A 22,824-nucleotide genomic window follows, 5' to 3' on the forward strand; every position below is an offset into this window, starting at 1 on the left:
AGTCAAGGGCAAGGAGCTTGGAATAAAGATTTTAATACCTCCAAGATTTAATAAACTACACCTAAAATGAGCCTATCAAGAGAACTATTGAGGCACACGCTCTAAATTCTATTGCTCGAGAGGCAGGTGGGTTTCTGGGAGATTGAGGCCAGGATTGCATAGACAGACCCTGTCTCAGCAAGAGAGAGGAGAGGGAACTATTGAGGGGCTGGGAGATGGCTCAGGCAGCAAAGTGGTTGCCTTGCAAGCGTGAGGACCCGAGTTTGGATCCCTAAAACTTACATTTAAGTTGGGCACCATGGGTATGATGGGGGCCCCTGAAATCCTAGTGATGGAGAGATGGGAGACGGAGACAGGCAGATCCTTGGAAGTTCATTGGCCAGTTAATCTAGTCTACATGTCAAAGTTCCAGACCAGTGAGAGTGCCCGTCTCAAACAAAAGATGGAGGCAACCTGAGGTTGTCCTCTGATCTCCACAAACACGCCACACACGTGTTCATGTACAAGTGTACACATACACAGAGGGGTGGGGACAGAGAGGGAGAAAACACATGAACCACCGACTGAGTATTGCCTGTAGTATTCTCCACTCTCGACATTCAAGATCAATGGGCTATCCAGTTTCCAGTTGGAAGACTCATAGTAGAATTCTGCCCCAACTATCTATTTCCAATAAAGTTAATGAGTTGACCAAAACCCAAGACAAAGGATCTCATTCAATTATATAGTGTACATGAATCTGTAACTTTTTTTTTTTTTTGAAAACATGAGGTTTTCACCTCAAGAAAAGGGCCCTGGCCCTGAACAGAATAGCCCAGGTGACTTCAGTTTTCAAACATTTATTTTCAGCTCTCACCATATCAGTACCCACTTTTCCTACTCAACATCAACTTAGAGACACTTGAGATGAATTAGTGAAATGTGAACTACGCTTCAATACTAAATGCAGAAGGAAGTAGTTCAGGCTAATGTTTATTTTCAAACCACATTAAAATTCCTCTGTGGACCATAGGCGCCAGCACACAAAGACCCTGAAATCCATCCCAGGAGTACTCCCATTGCCGCGATGGCCTGCTGGGACCCCACAGCCTTTTCTTCCCTGGGGTGGGGTCACCACTGTCCAACTTACCCGAGAGGAAGGAGCCCTCCTCACACCAATAGCATTCGTGCTGGTCACAGCTGCCACAGTTAGTGTCACAGGCCCTGCATTTCCATTCTGCACTGAAGGTCTTCTCAGGACAGACTTTATAACAATGCCGCTCGAACCTAGGGAAGATGATGCCATGTTTCTGTGAGACCGGCTGGTATCGTGCTGGGAATCACCACTATTTGATCTTCTCACGTTCATTTATCTGCAGCATGGTGAACAGGCGATTGGTTGTCAATGGCAGAAACCTGCGCTTGGTCTGGCCTGCCCAACCAAACCAAGTCATTAGCTACCTCCTCTGGACCTCGGAGGATCTCTTCATCAGGGGAGCCAGGAGGAGGCTGGGGAGGAGAGCGTCACCGAGACTGATTTACTTAGTGCTGGTTTATCAGTTCCTTCAAATCTGTGCACAAATCCCACAGGGAAGCCATTGCTTACTGTTACTGTCTACATATAGGAAACAATGTTCAAGCCTCATGTCCAACATCTCCTTAATGGTAGGACCAAGAAAAGTTTGTTGGGACAGATAGTTTATGTAGTTTACTTAGAAAGTCAGAGATGGGGGCCTGGAGAGATGGCTCAGTAGTTAAGAGCACTTTACTGCTCTTCCAGAGGTCCTGAGTTCAATTCCCAACAACAACATGGTGGCTCACAACCATCTGTAATAGGATCTGTCTGCCTCTTATTCTGTGAGTGAAGACAGAGCACATATATGCATGAATAAATAAATCCAAAAAACAAGGAATATGTAGTCTTAAAAAAAAAAGTCAGAGATGGCTCAGTGTTGACTTCAAGCAGCTCAACAGAATGTCTGTGGCCAGATCATTAACAACAGGGAAGTGTCTTGACATGAGCACATGCAGACACACACCTATGCACATCCACATATGGATTCTTCCGCAGATGATCTGCTATGCTCACCATACAGCAAAATAATGTAACTCACTTGGAGGGACAGTGGAGTGAGGCTGACTCTTGCCCTTTGGTGAATTTCCACGTCTCAGTAAGACATCGGGGAAATGTTTGCATCCATTCTTAACAGCTATAATGTACAGCACTTCCACTATTCAATGGTGCTGAATAGTATGAAATGTTGTAAATGTGTATTTCTTGAAGAAGTCATCTCCTGAGGTGTCTTAGTGTTATAGGGCAGGCTATTTCAGCCTATTTCTTCCTCAGGGTTTTACAAAACACACGCATTGGTGATCTGGTGAGTGTCATGTGTCATGGGGGTGGGAGAGGAAGCAGGTACAGGTGCAGCATTTGTACAAGGTTCAAATTGAAGACTCAGCCAGGACAGAGTTGGACTGGAGGGACATGTGGGAGGTGCATGTCAGAGAAAAAAGGATACAATTTCTCATTGGTTTCTGGGTGGTCACTCTGTGTGTGTGTGTGTGTGTGTGTGTGTGTGTGTGTGTGTGTGTGTGAGAGAGAGAGAGAGAGAGAGAGAGGAGAGAGAGAGACACAGAGAGAGAGACAGAGAGAGAGAGAGAGAGAGAGAGAGAGAGAGAGAGAGAGAGAGAGAGAGAGAGAGAGAGAGAGAATGGGATTAAGGTCTTTTTCTTCAGTTCTTCGTAGCATTGTGTGTCCCTCCCATGTGACCTCACTAAGAAACTCCTGCATATCTGTCATTCATCTTTGTTACTACTCTTGCCTGTAGCTATTACAGATGACATGTTGTCAGTTATCTCCTACTCATTAAATATCATTCAGTTTTGTCTTCTAATCATCAACCTGGGCACCTATTCATCATCCCTCTATTTTTTTACGTTTTTTTTTTTTTTTTTATAGTCCTGAGGGTCAAACTTAGGGCCTTGCACCCTCAGCTGCCCTTCTCTCTGAAATGGAAAGACTATATGAATGAGTTAGGACTGATATGACGACATGGTTAGTCACTGTAGTGACCAGCCATTCTAGAGAAGCTAGATTACAAGCAGACTAAGTACAGGGACTGGGGAGGGGACTCAGCAGTTAAGAACACTGGATGCCCTCACAGAGGACCTGCACCCACATGGCAGCTCATGACCGTTTATTCTGCCAGTTCCAAGAGATCCTTCTTCATATGATGCACACATATACAAATGAGTGAAAGCAAAATATTCATACATATAAAATAAAACAACATCTCTAATCCTCCCCCCAAAAAACCCTGAAAATGCTTGCAAATTAAGAACTTTTCAAGAACTGACATGATGGTGCAAAATTTTGCTTCATGCACAAAATTATTTTTTTAAATATCGTACAAAATGATGCCCGATTATGCACCTCAGATATATATGAAGATAAATTCTAGTTTGAGACATGGCCCCACCCCAAGATATCTTATTTATATGTAACCATTCCAATAGCTGATAACAAACTGTGAAGTCTGAAATATTTCTAGCCAAGCATTTCAGCTGAGGGGTCTGCTGGTAACTTAGGTTGGCCCGTCCTTTTGATAGGCTTTAGCTTGCCTCACTGCTTTTGCTGTCTTCCCATCTACCAGCCTGTTCTGAGATCCTAGGATCTGCCAGGGGGAGAGAATATGGCTACAGATGGTGGTGACCTGCCAAAGCAGATCTGTGGGTCTGCCACTCGTTTGTGGTACAGAGGGAGAGGAGCACCAGAGCCTCCCATTATCTTCTTTTTCTCTCTCCTGGACACAATAGAGACCCCAAGTTTCTTAAAAGCTTGGTGAAAGAGGAAGAAAAGTGGACGTGAGAGCTGTGGGTGGTCGAGCAGGACCCGAGCAGCCTGTGTGTTATTCTAGCTGGCCCTTCCCTCTCATTTTTCTGTTTGTCTTGGTTTTCTTCTAGCACAGGCAGTGATGCGAGCTGGAGAGGAGAGCAGCTGGGACAGGAGGTGACGTTGAAACATGCAGACTTGGCTTTTTATAGATTAGTAAGGGAGAATGCTAGTCTGATGCTTATCTGCATTTCACTTTAGCTAGTGGTCCATGTCTCTCATCACCCAGTGGGCAATTAAGAGGTAAGTGTCTCACCTGGCTTCCCTTGGAACGTCTGACTCTAGTTAGGGACAAAGTCCCATGCAGACAATGAGAAGCAGCTTTCTTGAAGGCAAATATATTCTTAAAGTTTGTCCATAAAAAGCAAGATCTGAATGTTGGTGACCCATGGCAAGATTCCTAGACACCAGTGTCAAGATGGATGGCTTCCAGGATCAAGAAAGGGAAAGCTTCCTTTCAAGGCAAGAAAACATCTGGACTCTTACCACTAAATCTAAAACTCAGTCATTAATAGCCCACAGGACAGTTGCTTCAGGCTGCAGGGCCTCTGTGCTTTAATCACTGGAGTTAGTATTAAGTCAGTAATGCTTAAGCTGCAAAAAAAGTTAGTGTCATCAACAAAGAGGGCCAGACTTACATGTAATATCCTGCAGCACACGAGGTACAGGCTCCTGGATCATCTGGGAAGAAATCACAATAATGAAAAATTATCATCGCCAGGAGTTTGGTATTTGGAAAAATGGACTTTGGAAAAGTTGTGGTTGGAGGCAGTTAATCTTCCAGGGTATTTTTATGAAATGTTACTGACTCAGTGTGTCTCTCTTGGCTCAGAACAGGATCCTGAACCGTAGCTTTCAACAAGAGTTACCACCTTTGGTCTATGTCGAGCACTGCCCAGAAGATGCCACTCTTGGATCTGATTGCCAAGGGGATTCCAGTGCCTTTGCTGGCCTCCAAGTTCTTTCAAGTTCTTCCTGCTATCTGAGCTACAACCCAGTCTTGCTCCTTCCATTTGCACAGGAGACGAAGAACAACTTCTCCCTAAATGATTCCTTTGGAACATGAAGATTTGTAATGCAACTTTAACTTCAGATAAACTAAACAACTAAACCCTTTGAACTTAGTGAAAAGCTATCCTTTCTAAACTGTTCAAGGCTGGCTCTCTGCTTATCTGGAAACTTGAAGTTTACAGGATAGAGACAGCCCCACCCAAGACTTTAATCCCAGGCATGTCTTGACCCTGCCTAGTGAGGAATGCCCCTTGGACCATGCATTACATATGATACTAAGATATGGTAGCAGGCACTAAGGTAAGACTTCTCGAAGAGGCTCTGCTACCTCAGAGATAAACAGGTATCCTCAGAACTTTCTGGAAACAGCTTAATGATGATTAGAATAAAGAGCATTGGTCCAGGAGTTGGGATACCCTTTATTAGCTTGAAAGTTTCAGTTTTTTTTTTTTTTTTCTAGACAGGGTCTCATTATATAGCTCTGGCTGTCCTGAGACTCAATATATAGACCAGGTTGGTCTCAAACTCACAGAGGTCTGCCTGCTTCTGCCTCCTGAGCACTGGAATTAAAGGTGTATGCCACAACTGGCGGACTAAGTTTGAAGGTTTTATTTAATACAGCTTAAATGTCTTGTGAACTTGCATATAAATCATTGTATTTTCTAGGTCCTGGTATTCGAAGGTACAACATGAACTGGTTGAACAAGGTGACTGATAAGACTCTGAAAGTTGAAGGTTCCAAAATGGAATGTAGCAGAAGTTTGGAAACTCTGGCCCCATCAAGAACCAGACCCACTTTGTCCACTCATGTCATATTGGGACACCTACACTGCGGTACCAGCAGTGCATAGCTGCAACAGAGACCCAAGGCTGGGCTCTTCGCCATTTAACAGGAAAACTGTGAACTCTAGCTATAGCATCATCAGCCTGAGACTCCATTTTACTCAGTTTTTATTTTTAGGGTTAGAACAATACATGTTTAGGAACCATCTATTAAGTTCCTTATAGTAGAAGTTTAGTTGGAAGGATTGAACAAGAGCCAAAGTAGCCAGGCATGGGAGCACCTGCCTTTAATCTCACTCAGCACTCAGAGGCAGAGACAGAGAGATCTTTGTGAGGTCTAGGCTAGCCTGGCCTGCATAGAGTGTTCCAGGCCAGCCAGAGCTGCATAGTGAGACCCTGTCTCAAACAACAACAAAAAGGAGCTGAAATAATCGAGGAGGAAGAGGCTGCAGGAGGCTGTGATGATGTGTTCTGGCAATGAATGGTCTTTAATGTCTGAATCAATGAAGTTTGTAGTACGGTAAACTAAAATAGGATGATGAAGTGAGCCTAAAACCAGGCTAATAAAGTGGACCCAGGAATCTGAAGTTAAATGCTGGTGAGACTCCCTGGCCTTCTTGGAAACCCTATGGGGATGCTTTCTACTTTCATACTCTATAGAATGGGGAGCTGAATATATTTTCAGAGGTACAGAGTCCTCAGTGAACGCCAAGGCTAGTTCAGTTCCCACTAGGAGACTATTTCTGCATTCACATTCTTTTCAGTCCATCCTCCCAATACCTTGTTCTACTCAGTTTGCCTCTGGGCAGCTCGATTTTCTCTGCCTGTCCCAATGAACATACTTGACTCTGACAGTTTTGCTAATTTAGCAAGGGCTGGGGGAATTCTAATCCTGTTTGCTAATGTTCTGGTCATCTCTCCCATCTAGGAACTTAATGAACTTGCTCTCTGTTCCTTTAAGCAGGTCACTCATGAAAATGTTAAATAGAACCAAGCCTCAGAAATGTGCATACCAATGTATTTGAGTGCAGGGACTTTTCCAGCCTGGTTGCACAGAGAATTTGCTATCTTTATGACAGTTTGAACACATGAATAATGCAGGGACTGGGAACTGAGACTTCTAATAGCTTATGGATGCCTGTTGTTGTTATTATTATTGTTATTATTATTATCAGTTGTTCTAAAGAATGAGAATTATTTTAAAAGTTTTTTTCCACCCCAGAAGATCTATAAGTCAGACATGAACTAAATGGATTTAGCTTGACCACAGAGAGGCAGCTGTTATTGGATTAAGGAAGAAGGTGACCTGAATTAAACCTGGAAGGTGACCCTAAGTCAACCTGGCATTCAATGGTAAGGTGGGCTGGCTTAAGGAATGGCTTCCAGTGAGTGTTGTCTGGGAGCTGGCCCGGGAAAGAGGAGTATGAACAAGGTGGAATGGCAACTGTCTTGGAAGATATTATCTAAAGTCAGATGTTTAAACGGCTCTGGTTAATTGATCTTGTCAAGCTTTTGCACTGAGGGCATATTTTGATCAGTCAGAATTCAGAGAGAGCCTCAGACATTTGGGGACAAAGCTATCAGAAACAGTTGGTGACTTGTACCTACTCACAGACCGTGAAGGAGAAGTCGCAAGCAGTACCTACTGAAGGTAGGACCTGGTTTTTCTTTCCAGAGAAGATGCAGGCTAATTGTCTCATTTTCATGGGGGTGGGTAGACAGGAATGTAGTGTCTACTCCACCTTGAAAGCCCTGCACCACTTTTTGGGTTGTGCTTTGACTGTATCCTTGGGGAATTACCATTACTGGAACTCATCACAAACTCCTATCTCCAAGGAAACACTGGCAAATCTTTTCAATAGCAGCCCAGTGGTCAGTGACATTCTCTGCAGGAGAGGTTTTATTCTCAGTAATGCCCAAAGCCTTTCTCATTGAATATGAGTCAGTCAGGGCCATGGGGGGAGTTACACACATATTACCTATAAGCTGCATTAGAAAGAGGGATCTTTTAAATTGAGATGGAACTCTAACCATCTAAAATTGTCCAAGGCAGTTGTTCGGCTTGAACTGTTTGGGGGGCACCCAGGCAGGGGGATCGGGATCTGTCCCTGGTCTATGACCAGGCTTCTGGGAATCCGCTGCCTGTGGTGTGACATCTTGAACAGCCTTGGTGCAGTGGGAAGGAGCTTGGACCTGCCTAGTCTCAGTGTGCTGGGCTCTGCTAACTCCCTACGGGAGACCTCAATTTGGGAGATGTGGGGATGCAGTGTGGCTTGGGATAGAGGGCTGGGGGGTGGGAGGACGGAGGAGGGGGGGTCTGTGGATGGTATGTGGAGTGAGTAGAAAAAAAAGAAAGAATAAAATAAAATAAAATAAAACTGTCCAAGGAATGTACACTTATTTTTACAACTCACGTAAAGTTTAGGTTCTATAACTAAGGAAGAATATGAGTTAAAATGCCATAATTTGCTTTTTCATTTTTTTTTCTTGCATGGTGATTTCTCATTTAAGTGAGACAGGAAACTCGGTATCTTAAGAGACATATTTTGTTATGGAATATATGTGTGTGAATTAGCCATGGATGAGCTATTTGCCTAAGCAGAATTGACTCTGCAGGACGATGGGGGATGCTTATGTCAGGGTGCTTTTACCCTTCCTTTGGCTTATTTCCCTGATAGCCAGACCTTGGTCTCCCTTCCTCACTGAAACCTGGCTTGATGTCCCCTTACTGTGAGGCTTACTAGTGCTGTGAGGTAGAGGACTAAGGAGCACACTAAATCTGTGTCCTTAGGGCAGCCCTAGGTCTCCAGCTCCTCCAGGTGTTAGTCATTTGTTAAGTGACTTCCCGTGTAACTCTCTTAGGCCACACCTGTACGTGTTTCATAAAACATTACCCATTCTCTTGTAATTCAGCATTGCCCAGTGCTTGCTTTTCCCAGATGATCTTAGTGGCCCTGTCACCTCCCCTGGTCCATCACTGGGGCCCTACTGAACTCAGGATCTTGGGACCAGCTTAGTCAGTGACTCCCACACTTAGGCAAGGAGTAGATCAAAGTTAACTCCATTTATACTTCCTAGGTTTCTGGCTCTAATCACATTACGAGCTCCACCAACAATGGAAATCTCAATTGGTAATCTCTATGCTTTTGTGCTGATGACCTCATTGGATTAAAAAATAGTATGAATTATGCATGCATAAATGATCTATCATTAGTTATCATCCTTTATTATGTACTATTGCATGACTATTTTTATATATTTTAAAAAATGTGCTAAATTGGCAATTTGAAAAGGATAGCATAAAAGTAAATGTGAATGTACCTTTTGTTTTGTCTGTAGTCCAGTGGATTGTGTTGAGCAGCCATCTGTCTTTGGAGACCAATGGCTTAGACTCCATCTCACTGAATGTCACACCTGAGCTCCTGAACTCACATTGAACCATGAACAAAACCTGTATGTTACATTTGGCTTCTTAGTGTTATCCATGGCTTTCTGATGGGCTCATTCATCTGCATGTGTTTAAAGGCCTGCTCTTGGCTTCCAACTCTTCCTCATTTATGGATAGACTATATATTTTTAATGAACATTTTCACCTAGCATTTCAGGTCAGAAGAGAAGTGGGAAATACAGCTATGAAAGATAGAGTTTGGATGATATGATTAGATTGTACTTTTTCTACCTCACCACACCCCCTACAGTTTTAGTTCATACATTGGTACATCAGAACAGATTTTCCAGATGAAAACGGTGTTCACATCACTACAAAAGCCAACCAGGAAGCTCATCTGTCAAAAGAGATGTGAATGTGCAGGGAAGCTGAGCCAGCAGACAGCCACTGGCATTCTCTGTCTCAGGAGTATTTAACATGCGAGCCTTTTCCTGACAGCCCAGTGAAAGAGAACACGCAGCTGTGTTCATGGATATAGTATAATATACAGCTTTGTTCAAACACAACCTGATTTTTATGTGTGTATTACATGTGTAAAAGGTCTATGTTTCCTTAACAAATCTCACAACAGAATTTATTAAAAGAAAAGAGATGAGTAGGAAAAGAAAGATGCTGGGTGTCAAGGTATGTGTGTATAGTCCAGCTGTTTAAGAGGCTGAGACAGGAGTTTTTGAGCCCAGCCTGGGAAAATAGAGAGTCTTTGTCAGAAAGCCTAAATCCAAATTCAACCCCCAAATAAAATCAACACACTAGGAAAGAAAGGAAATGCCTAGGCCAGGACACACATATATGTGCACCTGCACCAAGTAAATAAATGTAATGTTTTTTAAAAGTTTAGTAAAAACATGGAGGAATGACTAAGGAAGACATACTGATGTTGGTCTCTGGGCCCCATGTGTACCCACAGGAGTAGGCACCTATGTACTCAAGCAGACATCTCCTCCAAAATAAACCCGGTTCTGCATAGGTGTGAAACAGTGTCTCCACAGATTTGCCCTGAGTCAGTTGTCATTTGGTTTTGCTCTTTATTCCCTGTTTCTTCCGTGTTCACTTCTAGTTTTCCCATTTTGTACTTTCTAATTTCTATACCACTAGGACCCGGCTGGTGCTCTTCCCAGAGGTGGGTCCTAACTGATGCAGCTGTTTGTGCAAACTCTTTGGATAAAATTCACTCTAAAACAGACTACTTTTCTGATAGGACTCCGAGAAGGAAGCAGATCACTAGGAAACCGGGTTACTACTGGCTCTGCCTCAGACTCACTAACCAGAGTGGGGCTGTTGCTAGGGTCAGGCGTGTTTCCTCTACTCCTTTCCTGAGCATCTACATTTGCCCTGCTGAGATGTTCCAAGGCTCCCTCTGAGGGCAGAAGCAGCACTGGAAGCAGTTAATATTTCTGTTGCTTAGAGAGATAATAAAGCAAATTGCCAATAATGTCTATTCTCCCTGCGTATGTATTTAGTTATCATGCAACACTGCCACATTTACAGGGGAGTCTCTGACATTCTTCAGTCCACCAAGGATAATCAATTAGGTAAGAGATTTATATGCCCAAAGAGTGTAACTAATTATAAGACCTAGATAGCACAAAGAAATACATAAATTCAAACAGGCCTTGTACTTAGAATTGCTTCAATTGTAACTCAAATACAAAGTAGATCTTCTAACAGCTTTGCCAACCCTGACTTCTCTGGAAGGTTCAATGGTGCTGGAATACAAAATATTTGGTTAGAGGGATTGTTGATACTTTTCAACCATTTGGTCCTCACTGGTGTCCAAAGACCATGAATAAATATTTGAATGGGCAAGAACACAAATCGTGCAGCTGACAGTGGGGCACAGCCTCCTGGAGAGGCACAGCAGTAGAAGGGACTGGAATAGAGAATCAAAATCATTGTCTACAAATGTTGGCTAAAAGAGGGCTCAGTGTTCCATGGGCTCCACACTGTACCAAGTCCTCCAGTTCCAGCCATGGAATGCCACATCAGGCAAGCTCCTTGCAGGTCTCCATGCTTTCTGAGCATGGCAGAAGTGACAGACATGTACATGGTGACTCCTACAATGCTCACTCACTGCAGTGTTTCCACGAATGTATTCATTTATTTTGGAGCTTACATTTTAAGGGAAGACACAGCTTTTAAAAGCAGATAATGTCTTAAGCAGTTTAACTATTAATCTGTCTCTGAATTATACAATAAAACATGCCACTTGACAAATTTTTTTCAAAAGCAGGTAATTATCAGAAGGCAAGTGAAATATAATCTTTTTTCCCCCCACAAATACGTGACATTAACACTACAATGCAAGCTTCATGTAGACAGATTTTGTTGTCCTATATGTTCAGTAGTAAGTAAGGGTATTGCCTTAGTTATAATGAAAAAGGAAGGCTCACAAGGAAATTTAGATATTCAGAAAAAGGTTGCAGAAGACATGGAAAGAGATGAGAGACCTCATCCCAGTGAGTTAGTGAGAGAGAATGTCATTCAAGAACTAACATTTTATTAGAGACTGGAAACTCAGCAAAGAGCTAACCACAGGCAATTCTGGAGACAGAAGCCAGGGGAACCTGACCCGTGGAAGAACATCAATTAGCCATAAAGGAACATTGGAAGGAACCAGGTATGGTGACACACGGCTGTAATCCCAGCACTTGAGAAGCCAAGGCAGGAGGATAAAGAGGGTTGGAAGCTCAGAGCCAGGCGGGACTTGCCAAAAAGGATAAGGATGAAGATGAGAAGAGGAAGGAGGAAGAAGATGAAGCAGAAGAGGAGGAGGAGGAAGAGAAGAAGGAGGAGAGGGGGAAGAAGAAAAGGGAAAGAAGATGGTAGCAGCAGCCAGTAGGGCTGGACTGGAGAGAAAGAGTCACAGCAGGACCAGATCAAATAGTCATTCTCACCCTCTCCTTGCTGGTCATTAAATCCATGCCTCATACATGGAGGCCAAAGACGGCCACTGAGATATAACACCAGCTCAAAAAGAGTCATGCTGACTAGCACAAGAGATTCACCTACTAATGAGGAAGTTTACACAAAAGGGCCCCAATGCGATCTGATCTGCAGATAGAAAACTAAAAGGATCCTGTGGGTGCTGTGTGGGAATGACCTACTTACCTGTAGGAACATTTACAGCTATCACATCCAGCTAAACTCAACTAGGATTCCATGTTTCACACTTGAGAAACATGTTTTAGGGAAAGATAGGCCAGAAGAAATGATTAGGGGCAAATGAAGACTGTAATAAGAAAATTCAGATTTGGGAGACATCAAAGAACCAGCATTTGATGACATGATGTTGGGGACAGGATGAAGGAGTTAACCGTCTCCCTGGGCTTGAGCCCTAAATGGTTGAGAAAAGAGGAGGCATTAGCTGTGATTTGGACAAGAACCAACTCCTAACAAGTCGTGTATTCCAGCAACACTCTGTTGTGATAGGCTAAGGAGCATCCATGTTGTCCACGGTCCCTACTCTCAAGGGGTTTGCAAGCTGGTGGGGGAGAGGACAGTAGTGACAAAGGCTGGACACTGCCATGTGGTTAATGATAGGATGGAAAACAAATCACCCATCTAGTGTGATAAAATATTTTTGTTCAAGGCTTGAAAGAAACCAAATTGTGAGGCTCCTCCCTCTCCTTCGTGTGTGTGTGTGTGTGTGTGTGTGTGTGTGTGTGTGTGTGTGTGTGTGTGTTATGTCTGTGATGTGTGGTCTGTGTTCACATGTGTATTTATTGAGGGGAGCCCAGAAGACACAGGGGTTTCCTGTTCTTTCATTCTGCTCTTTATTCCCAGAGTCAGAGTCTCTCTCTGAACCTGGAGCTATGCTGGCTGCTGACAAGTCCCAGATCTTCCTGTCCCTGCCCATCACCCTCTGGTTCTTGAGTTACAGGTGTGCTCATGACTATGCCAGGTGATTCTACGTGGGTTCTCGGGATTTGAACTCAGGTCTCCATGCTTGTGCTGCGAGTGCTGTCATCCACTGACCCATCCTCTCAACCCTTTATCTCTCTTTCTTAATGCAAAACTTCAGAGCATTCTTATTATACTCAGAGTTACCAGATAAAACACATTGCTCAGGAACCTGAGAACTATGAAATTAGCTTAAAGGTGAATGAAAACCAGAAGGTGTCAGCAAAATTCATCTGGGCCTTGGCTTTAGCATTGGGTAAGTTGAACAAAAACAAGAGCAGAAAGTTTCCTCTGAAACTCTGGAAGCTTCAACTGGATTCCACAAAGTTTTATACTCAAATTCATGCTACCTTTGTGTTCTAGAACACAGCTACAGAAAACCAGCTTACAGTGGTTCCAGGTAGAACGTGTTTCAAGGCAACTGATAGTGGCGACTGTGAATTCTTCTAGAAAAATGTAATCTGAAATCCTTACTTTAATATATTTGCTCTCATTTGTAAAATTTCAAGGGAAATGGCCACAGTTTAAAGGTTTTCCCCAATCCCAGGTCTTCATGTACATCAGACAAGTGCACTACTGTTGACATACAACCCCAGCCCAATCCTTTAAACATATCACCCACAGAAGGAAACCAGTCACTGTGAGAAAGAGGCAGAGGAAGGAACCAACAACAGAGTCAGACCCGCAGGAGCTTCATCTCAAAGTTCCTGGCACTGAATAGAAACATATCAAACTATCTAATGGTTCTATAAAACAACAACAACAACAACAAAAAAAAAAAACAAAAAAACAAAACAAAACAAAAAAACCTCACAATCTAAAACTTCCTATCAGTTTGGAAAAGAGCCAGCTACGTCTTCTACCAAAGAAAACCATAATTATCTGAATCTAAAATTCAGTGAGTAAATTAATATAGTAAGCTAGGTAGAGAAGAAAGAGAATTAGCAGGCAAAGACAGAGAATGCAAGACAGAAGTTTTAGCCCACAGTCAAAAGTGCACAGGAAGAACGACCAAGAAACCAGTAAAGCGAGGAGACCCAAGAAACGGCTAATTCCAGGAAGGAATACTTCAGAGGATGGGAAGGGGCAATGTTGAAGGACAATAAACAGCTGAGAGTGTTTAGAGATTTGTTAAAAGGCGTCCATCAGTTACAGGAAGCAGCACAAATGTGTTACTATTATTTCTTTGAAAATCATAGTGAAATTACAAAGTAAACAAAAAGCAGCCATTAACCTACGGAGGTGGATAAAGGGACACAGTACATAATAAGGAAGGTAAGAGGCTGAGGAAAGACCTGCAAGTTTGTAGTCAAAGACCATTAGTTACTTCAGAAAGACCCCAAAAGTGGCAGGAAAACCTTAGAAACTGTGATGGCTATGACTTCACTCGGCCTTACAATGATATGCCCTTCCCACCATGTATGTGATCTATTGTTGGCCAAAACATCATAATGAAACACGTGACTTCAGGCCACCACATTAGAGCCAGGAGTTATGGAGGCTCAAGGGCCAGTTCCCCCATCATGTGACTGTATGAAACGTTGTTGTTTGTTTCAACCCTCTGGTTCATCTGCCAGAGGGGGCTTTTCTCCTGTGCTACTGATAGTAGCTGAAGGAGCTTTCCGAAATTTATCAGAGTGGAAACAATGAACATTACTGACTTGTTCCAGTAGGGAAATACATCTTATTTATCACTCTAGCCACAGTGCCTAGTCCTATGTTCAGACTCTTTCATTCCATATGTACATTTTGGAGCCAAGGTCACACACTATTCTATATTTTAAAATTACATTTATTTTGTATGTATATGTATGTGCCTTCATGCATACATGTATCACCATCTTTCCAACATCATGTGGGTCCAGGGATTGAACTCAGGCTGTCGGGCTTGTCAGTAAGCGCTATTACCCTCTGAACCATCTCACTGGCTCACAAGTATGCTTTGAGTCCTAATCCATGCTAGGGATACAGAGGTCACTCATTCCCAGTATAATGTGGAACTCAGAGTCTGGGGGCAATGCAGCAGGTAACAAGATCTTACAACAAATGTCACATGTCCTTATAACTGACAGGATGATGGATAGGAGGACAATGCTAAGAAGTGAACAGAATGCATGTGCATGTGTAGGGGCTGTAGTAACAGAAACCCATGGCATGATGCCCTTGGGAATGTAAGGACTGAGAACTGAAAGATGAGTTAGAAGGAGAGAGAGAGAGAGAGAGAGAGAGAGAGAGAGAGAGAGAGACAGAGAGACGAGAGAGACAGAGAGAGAGAAGAAAAGCTACTCCATGTACAAAGGGCTGAAGGTAGAGGGACTTACAGCTAAGGAGAGACTCTGCTAGAAGAAATATGCCATACTTTCCCACATCCCTCACTCTGAAGATCTGCAGGATTTGAAATAAAAGGATGTCAAAAGTATGAGAGTAGATGGCAAAGGGTTTTGGAGAACTGGAGTGCAGAGCCAGTGTCAGGGTTGAGGAAGCTGAGACAGATGTGAGCTGAAGAGATCAGTGGCTGGACTGAGAAGCCTCTGTGTAATGCTTTGAGGGAGTGTGGATTTTTCCTAGGGCCACAGAAAAGTGTCTAAGATGTGGAAACGGCTACCATTGGTTCTCAGTTAGAGATAACCCCATGTTATAGTGCAGGGGATGAATCTAGAGTGGAAATAGGCATTCGTTACATTTAAGGAGATATTTGAGGGTTCAGTCCATCATGATTGGGCAGGTAGGGGTAGGAGGCAGCCGGTCACTGTCTGTAGGCAGGGAAGCAAAGGAGAAGAATGCTGGTGCTCAGCTCACTTTCTCCTTTTTATTTAGTCTAAGGTCCTAGCCCATGCGATGGTGGGGCCTGCATTAGGACAGGCCTTCCGCGCTCAGGTAAATCGTCCTGGAAACACCCTTAAAGAGAAACCCAGAAGTGAGCTCCAGTGATGATTCCACATCTCTCAAGTTGATACTGAAGATTAGCCACCACAGAATAGAGATCGGCTCTTGGGTCCCTGCAGCACCCAGGGAACCACCCACTGTGGTGGCCTGAAGTAACATGTTTCATTATGATGTTTTGGCCAACGATAGACTACATACATGGTGGGAAGGGCATATCATTGTAAGGCCGAGTGAAGTCATAGCCAGCTCAGTTTTTCTAAGTGTACTCTGTGGATACACAACTATGAAACTGCCTAATGACACATTTCTTAGACAATGTGCCCTTTGTTAAATGACTCATGATTACTGTTGAGATGGGTAGAAATAGACAGAATCCAAGATAGAAAGTAGAAATGAGTAGGGTGTGGCAGCACACACCTTTAGTCCTGGCACTCAGGAGAGTTTGAGGCCACCTGATCTACATCTACATGAAGGTCTGGGTCAGCCAGAGCTACATAGTAAGACCCTGTCTCAAGCCAGGAAAAAAAAAAAAAAAGAAGAAATGGCTTGAGACTGTTGGGAAAAGAATTATGACCCTCAATGGTATGTGCAAATGCTAATGTTTGGAACCTCTAAATGGGACCTTGTTTGTAACAGGTCTAGCTAAGGTGAAGTCATTAAGATGAGGGTGGGTACTAACAAAGACAATGGCTCTTTTCCATTTAAGAAAGGCATGTGAAGACAGATACGGAGCCACAGAAGGAAGAAGCACATGATACCCCAGAGGCACAGACGACTTATGCAGTGACAAGCCGAGGAATGCCAAAGATAGTCATCAGTCACCAGGGGCTGGCAACACGTCCAGGAAAAGCCCCCCTCAGAGGTATCAGAAGGACCCAACACTGCAGACAAGGGACTGACACCCGACTTCCGACTTCCATACTCCAGAACAGCTCGACAATACATTGCTACTGTTCTAAGCCCCTTGGTTGCTGGTACATTGTCACAGCTGCCTTGGAACACCAACGATATGACTTTGTCACTACATTGTAGGGGACACCATTGCCCCTGTGCTTCTGCCTAAGTCTTTAAAATACTGGAAAGATCATTTTTAACCCCTCTTTCAAATGTGTTTACTTGTTAATGGAAAGAGGAAGGCTCTATGTGATTGGTGTGTTCTGAGAAGAAATTCATCCTATGCAGTTGGCGTGCGCCGTTTACGTAGAGGGAAAACTGACAGCAGCTGGGGGGTCATACAGCAGCTCTGCATTTTCTGTTTAGCTCACAAGGCAGAGCTGACACTGTAATCATTTCTATTGCTGTGTGTACATGCTATTTATTTTATTGTATTTAGCCAGAGTCTTGCTATATAACCCAGGCTAGCCACAAACTGGTGATCGTCCCTTTTTGGCTTTGCCAGTGCTAGGATTGCAGGTGTGTGTTACCACACCTGGCACTGAGGGTTTTTTTTTTTTTCCTTTGCAGAACACTTTCCCCCATTAACGCTCCCTTGTCTCTGAGTCATAGAGAGAGCTCTGACTGATTATTAGCTAACCAAGTCCAGAGTGCGAAGGAGGAATAAGGCTTCCCAGCATTTGGGCTTGAGCAGCTGGGTGCTGCTATATTTGAAGCTACAAATCTGAGGGTGTAAGGATTGTGCAGCTATAGGCAGAAGATGACAGCAGCCAGAAGGCACTCCGTGTGTTGACTGAATTGAAGATGGCTTGCTCTCATGCAAAGTGAGTAAAGTAAATGGTTCAGCAGGAGAAATATTTGCCACAAAAGCCGTATGTCTTGAGTTGGATCCAGAGCCCACACTGTAGAAGGGAATAACTGACTCCCACAAGTGGTTCTCTGACCTCCGCACAAGCGCCATCTCTCTCTCTCTCTCTCTCTCTCTCTCTCTCTCTCTCACACACACACACACACACACACACACACACACACACACATGCACAAAGTCCAAGTAAATAAGTGATTCAATGTAAAGAGGAGAAGAAAAATGTTTATGGGGGCCACTGCTTAGCACCAACAGTTTTCTCATGTCATTCAACTCTCTGGGTAAGTTGGCTCAGTGAGTAAGGGGGGCCTCCCCGCAAGCTTCACAACCCGAGTGTGATCCCCACAATCCACACGATGGGAGAAGAGAACCAGTTCCCACATATCGTCCTCTGACCTCCACGTATGTGCTATTGTCTGTGCTGCCCTGAATCAACACATAAATAAACAAATGTAATAACGAAAAAGTAGACAGAGCACTCCATCCATCATGTAAGGAGTCCCCAGGTCACTTCGGTGCTTCAAGGTACTGCTTTGGCCATCTGGTTTATTCAGGGTGGGATTCTGAAGTTCAATCATTGTACAGAACAGACCACTCCTGTGGTCTTGGAGCCAGGGTCCTGCAGCCCAGGGGCAAGGCTGGAGAAGAGCAGCATGCAGTCCCATCCAAACCCTGCTATCTGCCACCTGTTAGAGGGTGGGTGGCCACAGTAGGCATAGACTTTTATCTGCGGGCCTCTTAGACCTGTTTCACATGCCGAGCATCCGAGGAAGCACTCCAATTAAATACATCATTGGAAAAGGGGAAAACAAAGCAAATCCATTTATCTCACTTACTGCTCAAATAAATTGTTGAGAACAACATTTATTTTCCAGTGGACATGTTATCTGGTCATTACTTTTGGCCCAACCTGCTGGTTCATGTAAATGGTCGTCTAGGACTTGTGTAAACAAGTCCTGTTATCTGAAAAATAAAACTTGAAGAGTCATCCTGTGTGATTTGCTCTTTTAAAAAGGAGTTGCTTCATATTTTTAAAAAAAGATATTCTGAAAGATTTTGCCTATTCATCATCAGGCATATTTTAAAGAAGTGATGTTTTCTTTTGTGTATCTTGAAGTTGCTATGGCAACGGGATCACTTTCTACTCATTAATCAGGAGGCATCTTCCCCTCTCCCGGTTTTTAGCCTCTGCTTATTTCTTTACCTTTAAAAAATTCACAGATTTTGAAAGCAGTTTTCTTCAAAAATGTTTCTTGATCTGAGAGTTTTGCTGTGTTCAGTATAATATCTATCATGACACATTTCCGCCTCTGTGTTATTTGATGACTTCTATGGAATACTAGGTACATTTGATTGCCCCTTTCTCTGAATTCCTAAGCTTTTTTTCTTACAGCTGTGGGAGGTTTTGCTAAGTCTCTAGAGTCGTGTGGTAAATTATACAGAAATCTTTTCACTTGCTCTTCCTTATGGATGCCTCTGGCTAGAAATGTCCTGTAGTTAAAAATTGAGTTTTGTTTTCTTTAATGTCCTTTTTAAGTTTCTTCTTCTCAAAGTCAGCAACACCACCTCAATTTTCATTAGCAACACTTGGACCCACTGGAACTCAGATGAGTGATCAGCGCCAGTCTTAATCTCTTACAGCTGGAAGGCCCTCATGACCATTTCCCAAGGTATACACACAGATGTGAATTCAGTTGCTGGATGGCCTTAAATGTTATAAATGTTATAAAGAGTAGGGATGAAAATAGCCAGAGTGCCAGAAGTCCATAAGTGATGACCAGACTCTAGCTTGCAGAAGTGATTTGTTTGGAGAAATTAAAAGATTTGGAGGGATTATAATTCAAAGGTAGAATGTATACGCATCACACTGAGGCCTTGTGTTTGGTCTCCAGTATATACGAAAAGCCCCCTTGCCTCATGTTCTGCAGTGATGGATCAGGGCCAAGGAGCAACTGTCTTCTGCAGGAATGCTCTTGCGGGCTGCAGCCCCACCTTGACCGCTAAACAATGGTTCCCATCTGTAGGTATTTGACTTTAGGAACCTTGTTCACTCTTGGTACTTCTACTTTATAGATTTAAGAAACTAAAATCCAGGAGTGCTCAGGGACTTGGCCAAAGCCAAACTTGTAATTAGGGGGAACTGAGAACTCGGTGAAGTTTTACTGGCCACTAACCCAGCATTCCTACTTCTCTGAAGATCCAAACTACGTTCTTGTGTTTCCATATCCTGCACTGCCTTCCACACCAGATAATCAGGAGGTGTGTTTCACACCAGACTTTATCAAGAACTACACAAATCTATGTTGGCAACAAAGCTACAACTTTTTATGACCACGGGCCCTTGAAAATAAAGAAAGCCACCTACTATTATTTAGAATAAGAGGATTCTGGTTTTGAGAAACACACACCTGTAGTGGGTAGCTACAGCTTTGACCTTGAAGCACCACCCCAGTGAGGCAGCTGGTAACTGCCATGCCTACCTATGACCTGTCCCTGGGGCATGGCTGAGACAGGAGCCCTTAAGACCCGAGATCCATACATGCTGGCCCTCTTCGCTCTTCATGATCCTGGATGCTCGATTGCAGACCAAGTCAGAGTTCTCCAGAGAAGCACGCTGGACTGCACCTCACCTCTCCTGGATTCTGTAACCAACCCTTTCACTGGCTGTAAGTTATTCCAAAACAAACCTCCTTTTAACTACTGGATAAACTACATGGAATTGCCTTGTTAAATCCCTGCTTTACACACCAGGTGCTGAGGATATGAATTTGCATATGTGTGGGATAGGATGGGCAAGAAAAAGGGAAAGACCGTCCCAGAATACTTTCAAGTCTCAGAAGTGGTCACTTTTCAAAGTTGTTCTAAGGTAGGATGCTGATGTAGGAGCTAGGAATCATGGGAAAGATGGCAGAAGCAAAGCTAAAATCATAGCTGATACATCCAGAGACGGCACTGAGAGATCAGAAACGCAAGTGGTTTGCTGTCTTGTCAATCAAGGGTCATATCCTGGACTCTGGCACACATCAGTTCATTCACCCTGCCAGTCCCTGTTAGAGCATTATGGCAGAAGGTAGCCCCACAAGCTTGTGTGTTCTCTGCCAGATGTACGCCCTGTACCCACAGATCTGTGAGTGTACTTTATGAAGGTGATCAGTGCATTACTGAAATTCACTCTCCCCTCCTCAGTTTTTGAGAGCTCCTTTCCTTGTACCTATTTCCAAAAGGCAGACATAAACACACACACACACACACACACACACACACACACACACCAGTTATAAATAAATCCTGGTTTTTTTTGAAGCTGCCATAAATAAAAGGAAAAGTTGTCCATAAATGAGAACTCAGGCCGTGGCAATATGCAGCCTAAATGATTTAGGGTGAAACAGAACCATTGTAATAATAACAATAAAAGCTTAGCACCTGCCAGTGAGGCAGGCACCATGAGATATTATGTCTTGCTGGGCTGTGAGATGCTCTGCTTCAGGGCCCACAATGGCCATAACACAGGAGCTTTGTGATATCACAGAAAAGATTCCAGGGAACAGCCAGCTAGCCAGGCTCTACAAAGCAAGCTCCCGCTCCTAATGAACCTCATGTGACCATGCTCACAGCGTTCCAGTGGCACTTAGGACTGAAGACAAGAGGGATTTCACAGTGTGATTAAGTCTACACAATAACACATAAAGTAGACAGCGGGCTAACAATTATCTGCCAAATTTGAGGAAAGCCTTGCCCCACCATGAAATACCTTAAATTGGCTGCTTATCTAATGTTTGAGTCTTCTGGATAATTGCTGGCCATCTCTCCCCTTCATTTCAAGTTTATGGGCCTGATTGTTTTGTGAAAGCGCTTTTGCCTCCTCTGTGCCATGGGAACACCCCAGGACCAGTTTTCAGGGTTCACTTACAATAGGAACTCATTGCACAAGGCTGGCCGTTTTGCAGTCTGCGGGGATGCTTCTCTCACACATCACAAAGAGTCTGTCTCCAAAGCCATTGTTCTTCTCAGCATTTTCACTGCCCTTGGGGGCCTGCCTTCATATTGGCAGGTGATGAGCTATTTTCAAGTCATGGATAATCACAGCAGTTCAGCATTTTCCCTTATTAGCACCCCTGAAAGGGGAAGGCACACCAACACTGTCTCTTTTCTTAGGCTTAGAGTCTTTGTGCTCCAGATAGATGGTCTATGCTGTTAGCCGGAAGGGGTTCAATGAATGAGCATCTCCCAATCTTTCTAATGGACAAAATTGCATGGTCTGGAAATGCTTTGCATTTCTTCCTTTGCTTTTAGAGTATCACTAGCCTTGTGGGAAAGCCATTCATATTTTCACCCCAGTTCTGCAGACACTATGGAATAAAAGGTGTACGTGGGACTGGCTGAGTGCGCACGTTTGCCATAGGTGATAAGGGAATGTCCCAAAGCACTGACATGCTTTAGGAATTCCTAGTATTTTCTAGGATGAAGGAGTTAGTGATAGAAGAAAAGAGCTAGCTTTACACAGAAGGCTTGTGCTTTAGCCATGTGAACAGAAGGACATGGGATTCAGTTTCCAAAAACCACCTCTGGATGCCACAGCTCTGCACTAATGTATGAAAAAGCTTAATTTACAATGAGAATTATTTAGGCGCACATTTAGAAACACTTGGAGACACTTGTGATTTATCCAATCCACCACAACCGCTCCTTCGGGCCGATTGCTGCCAATTCTGCCTACATGGAGTAAATATATGGAATTATTTTTTATAATGGACTATTTATTCTTCTAAAGCTGTGGTGACAGCTTTGTCACTCTTTCTGAGGAAATGTACTTAGCTAGCCTATTAGACGGATATTTCTATAATAGCATTCCAATATGGGAGAAATATACCATTTAACACTAGGAGATTACATGTCAATTGTACTTCCTTTGGCTTTCATTTAATGCACCTTTAAGGAAGGTTGAAGAAATTCTCTGTCTTTTTGCTAATTTTGAAAGGTATCTTTCTAAAGGTTTGAAAAATAGGCAGGCCTGATAGGTATGGGATAGAATTATAAATCAGAGGAAACACACGTGGTTTAAGTGGATGCCAAATGCTAACAATTCTTACTTGTAGGTTAAATATCCTCCCCTCAAAGATGTAAGCAAAGCTGATCTGGCCAGGTTAGGAGTGTGGGTAATAGGGA

General features: G+C 43.4%; 1 protein-coding gene across 1 annotated transcript in view; it reads right to left on the reverse strand.

Annotated features, from left to right (window-relative positions):
* The window catches only part of Pcsk5 (proprotein convertase subtilisin/kexin type 5), a 425,182-nt gene that overhangs the window by 39,791 nt on the left and 362,567 nt on the right, over positions 1 to 22,824 (reverse strand). Inside the window, 2 exon segments of the mRNA XM_028874891.2 lie at positions 1,130 to 1,266; positions 4,510 to 4,552. Coding sequence (XP_028730724.1) covers positions 1,130 to 1,266; positions 4,510 to 4,552 — 180 coding nt within the window.

The sequence above is a fragment of the Peromyscus leucopus genome, chromosome 1 (genome assembly GCF_004664715.2).
Source record: "Peromyscus leucopus breed LL Stock chromosome 1, UCI_PerLeu_2.1, whole genome shotgun sequence".
Taxonomy (NCBI): domain Eukaryota; kingdom Metazoa; phylum Chordata; class Mammalia; order Rodentia; family Cricetidae; genus Peromyscus; species Peromyscus leucopus.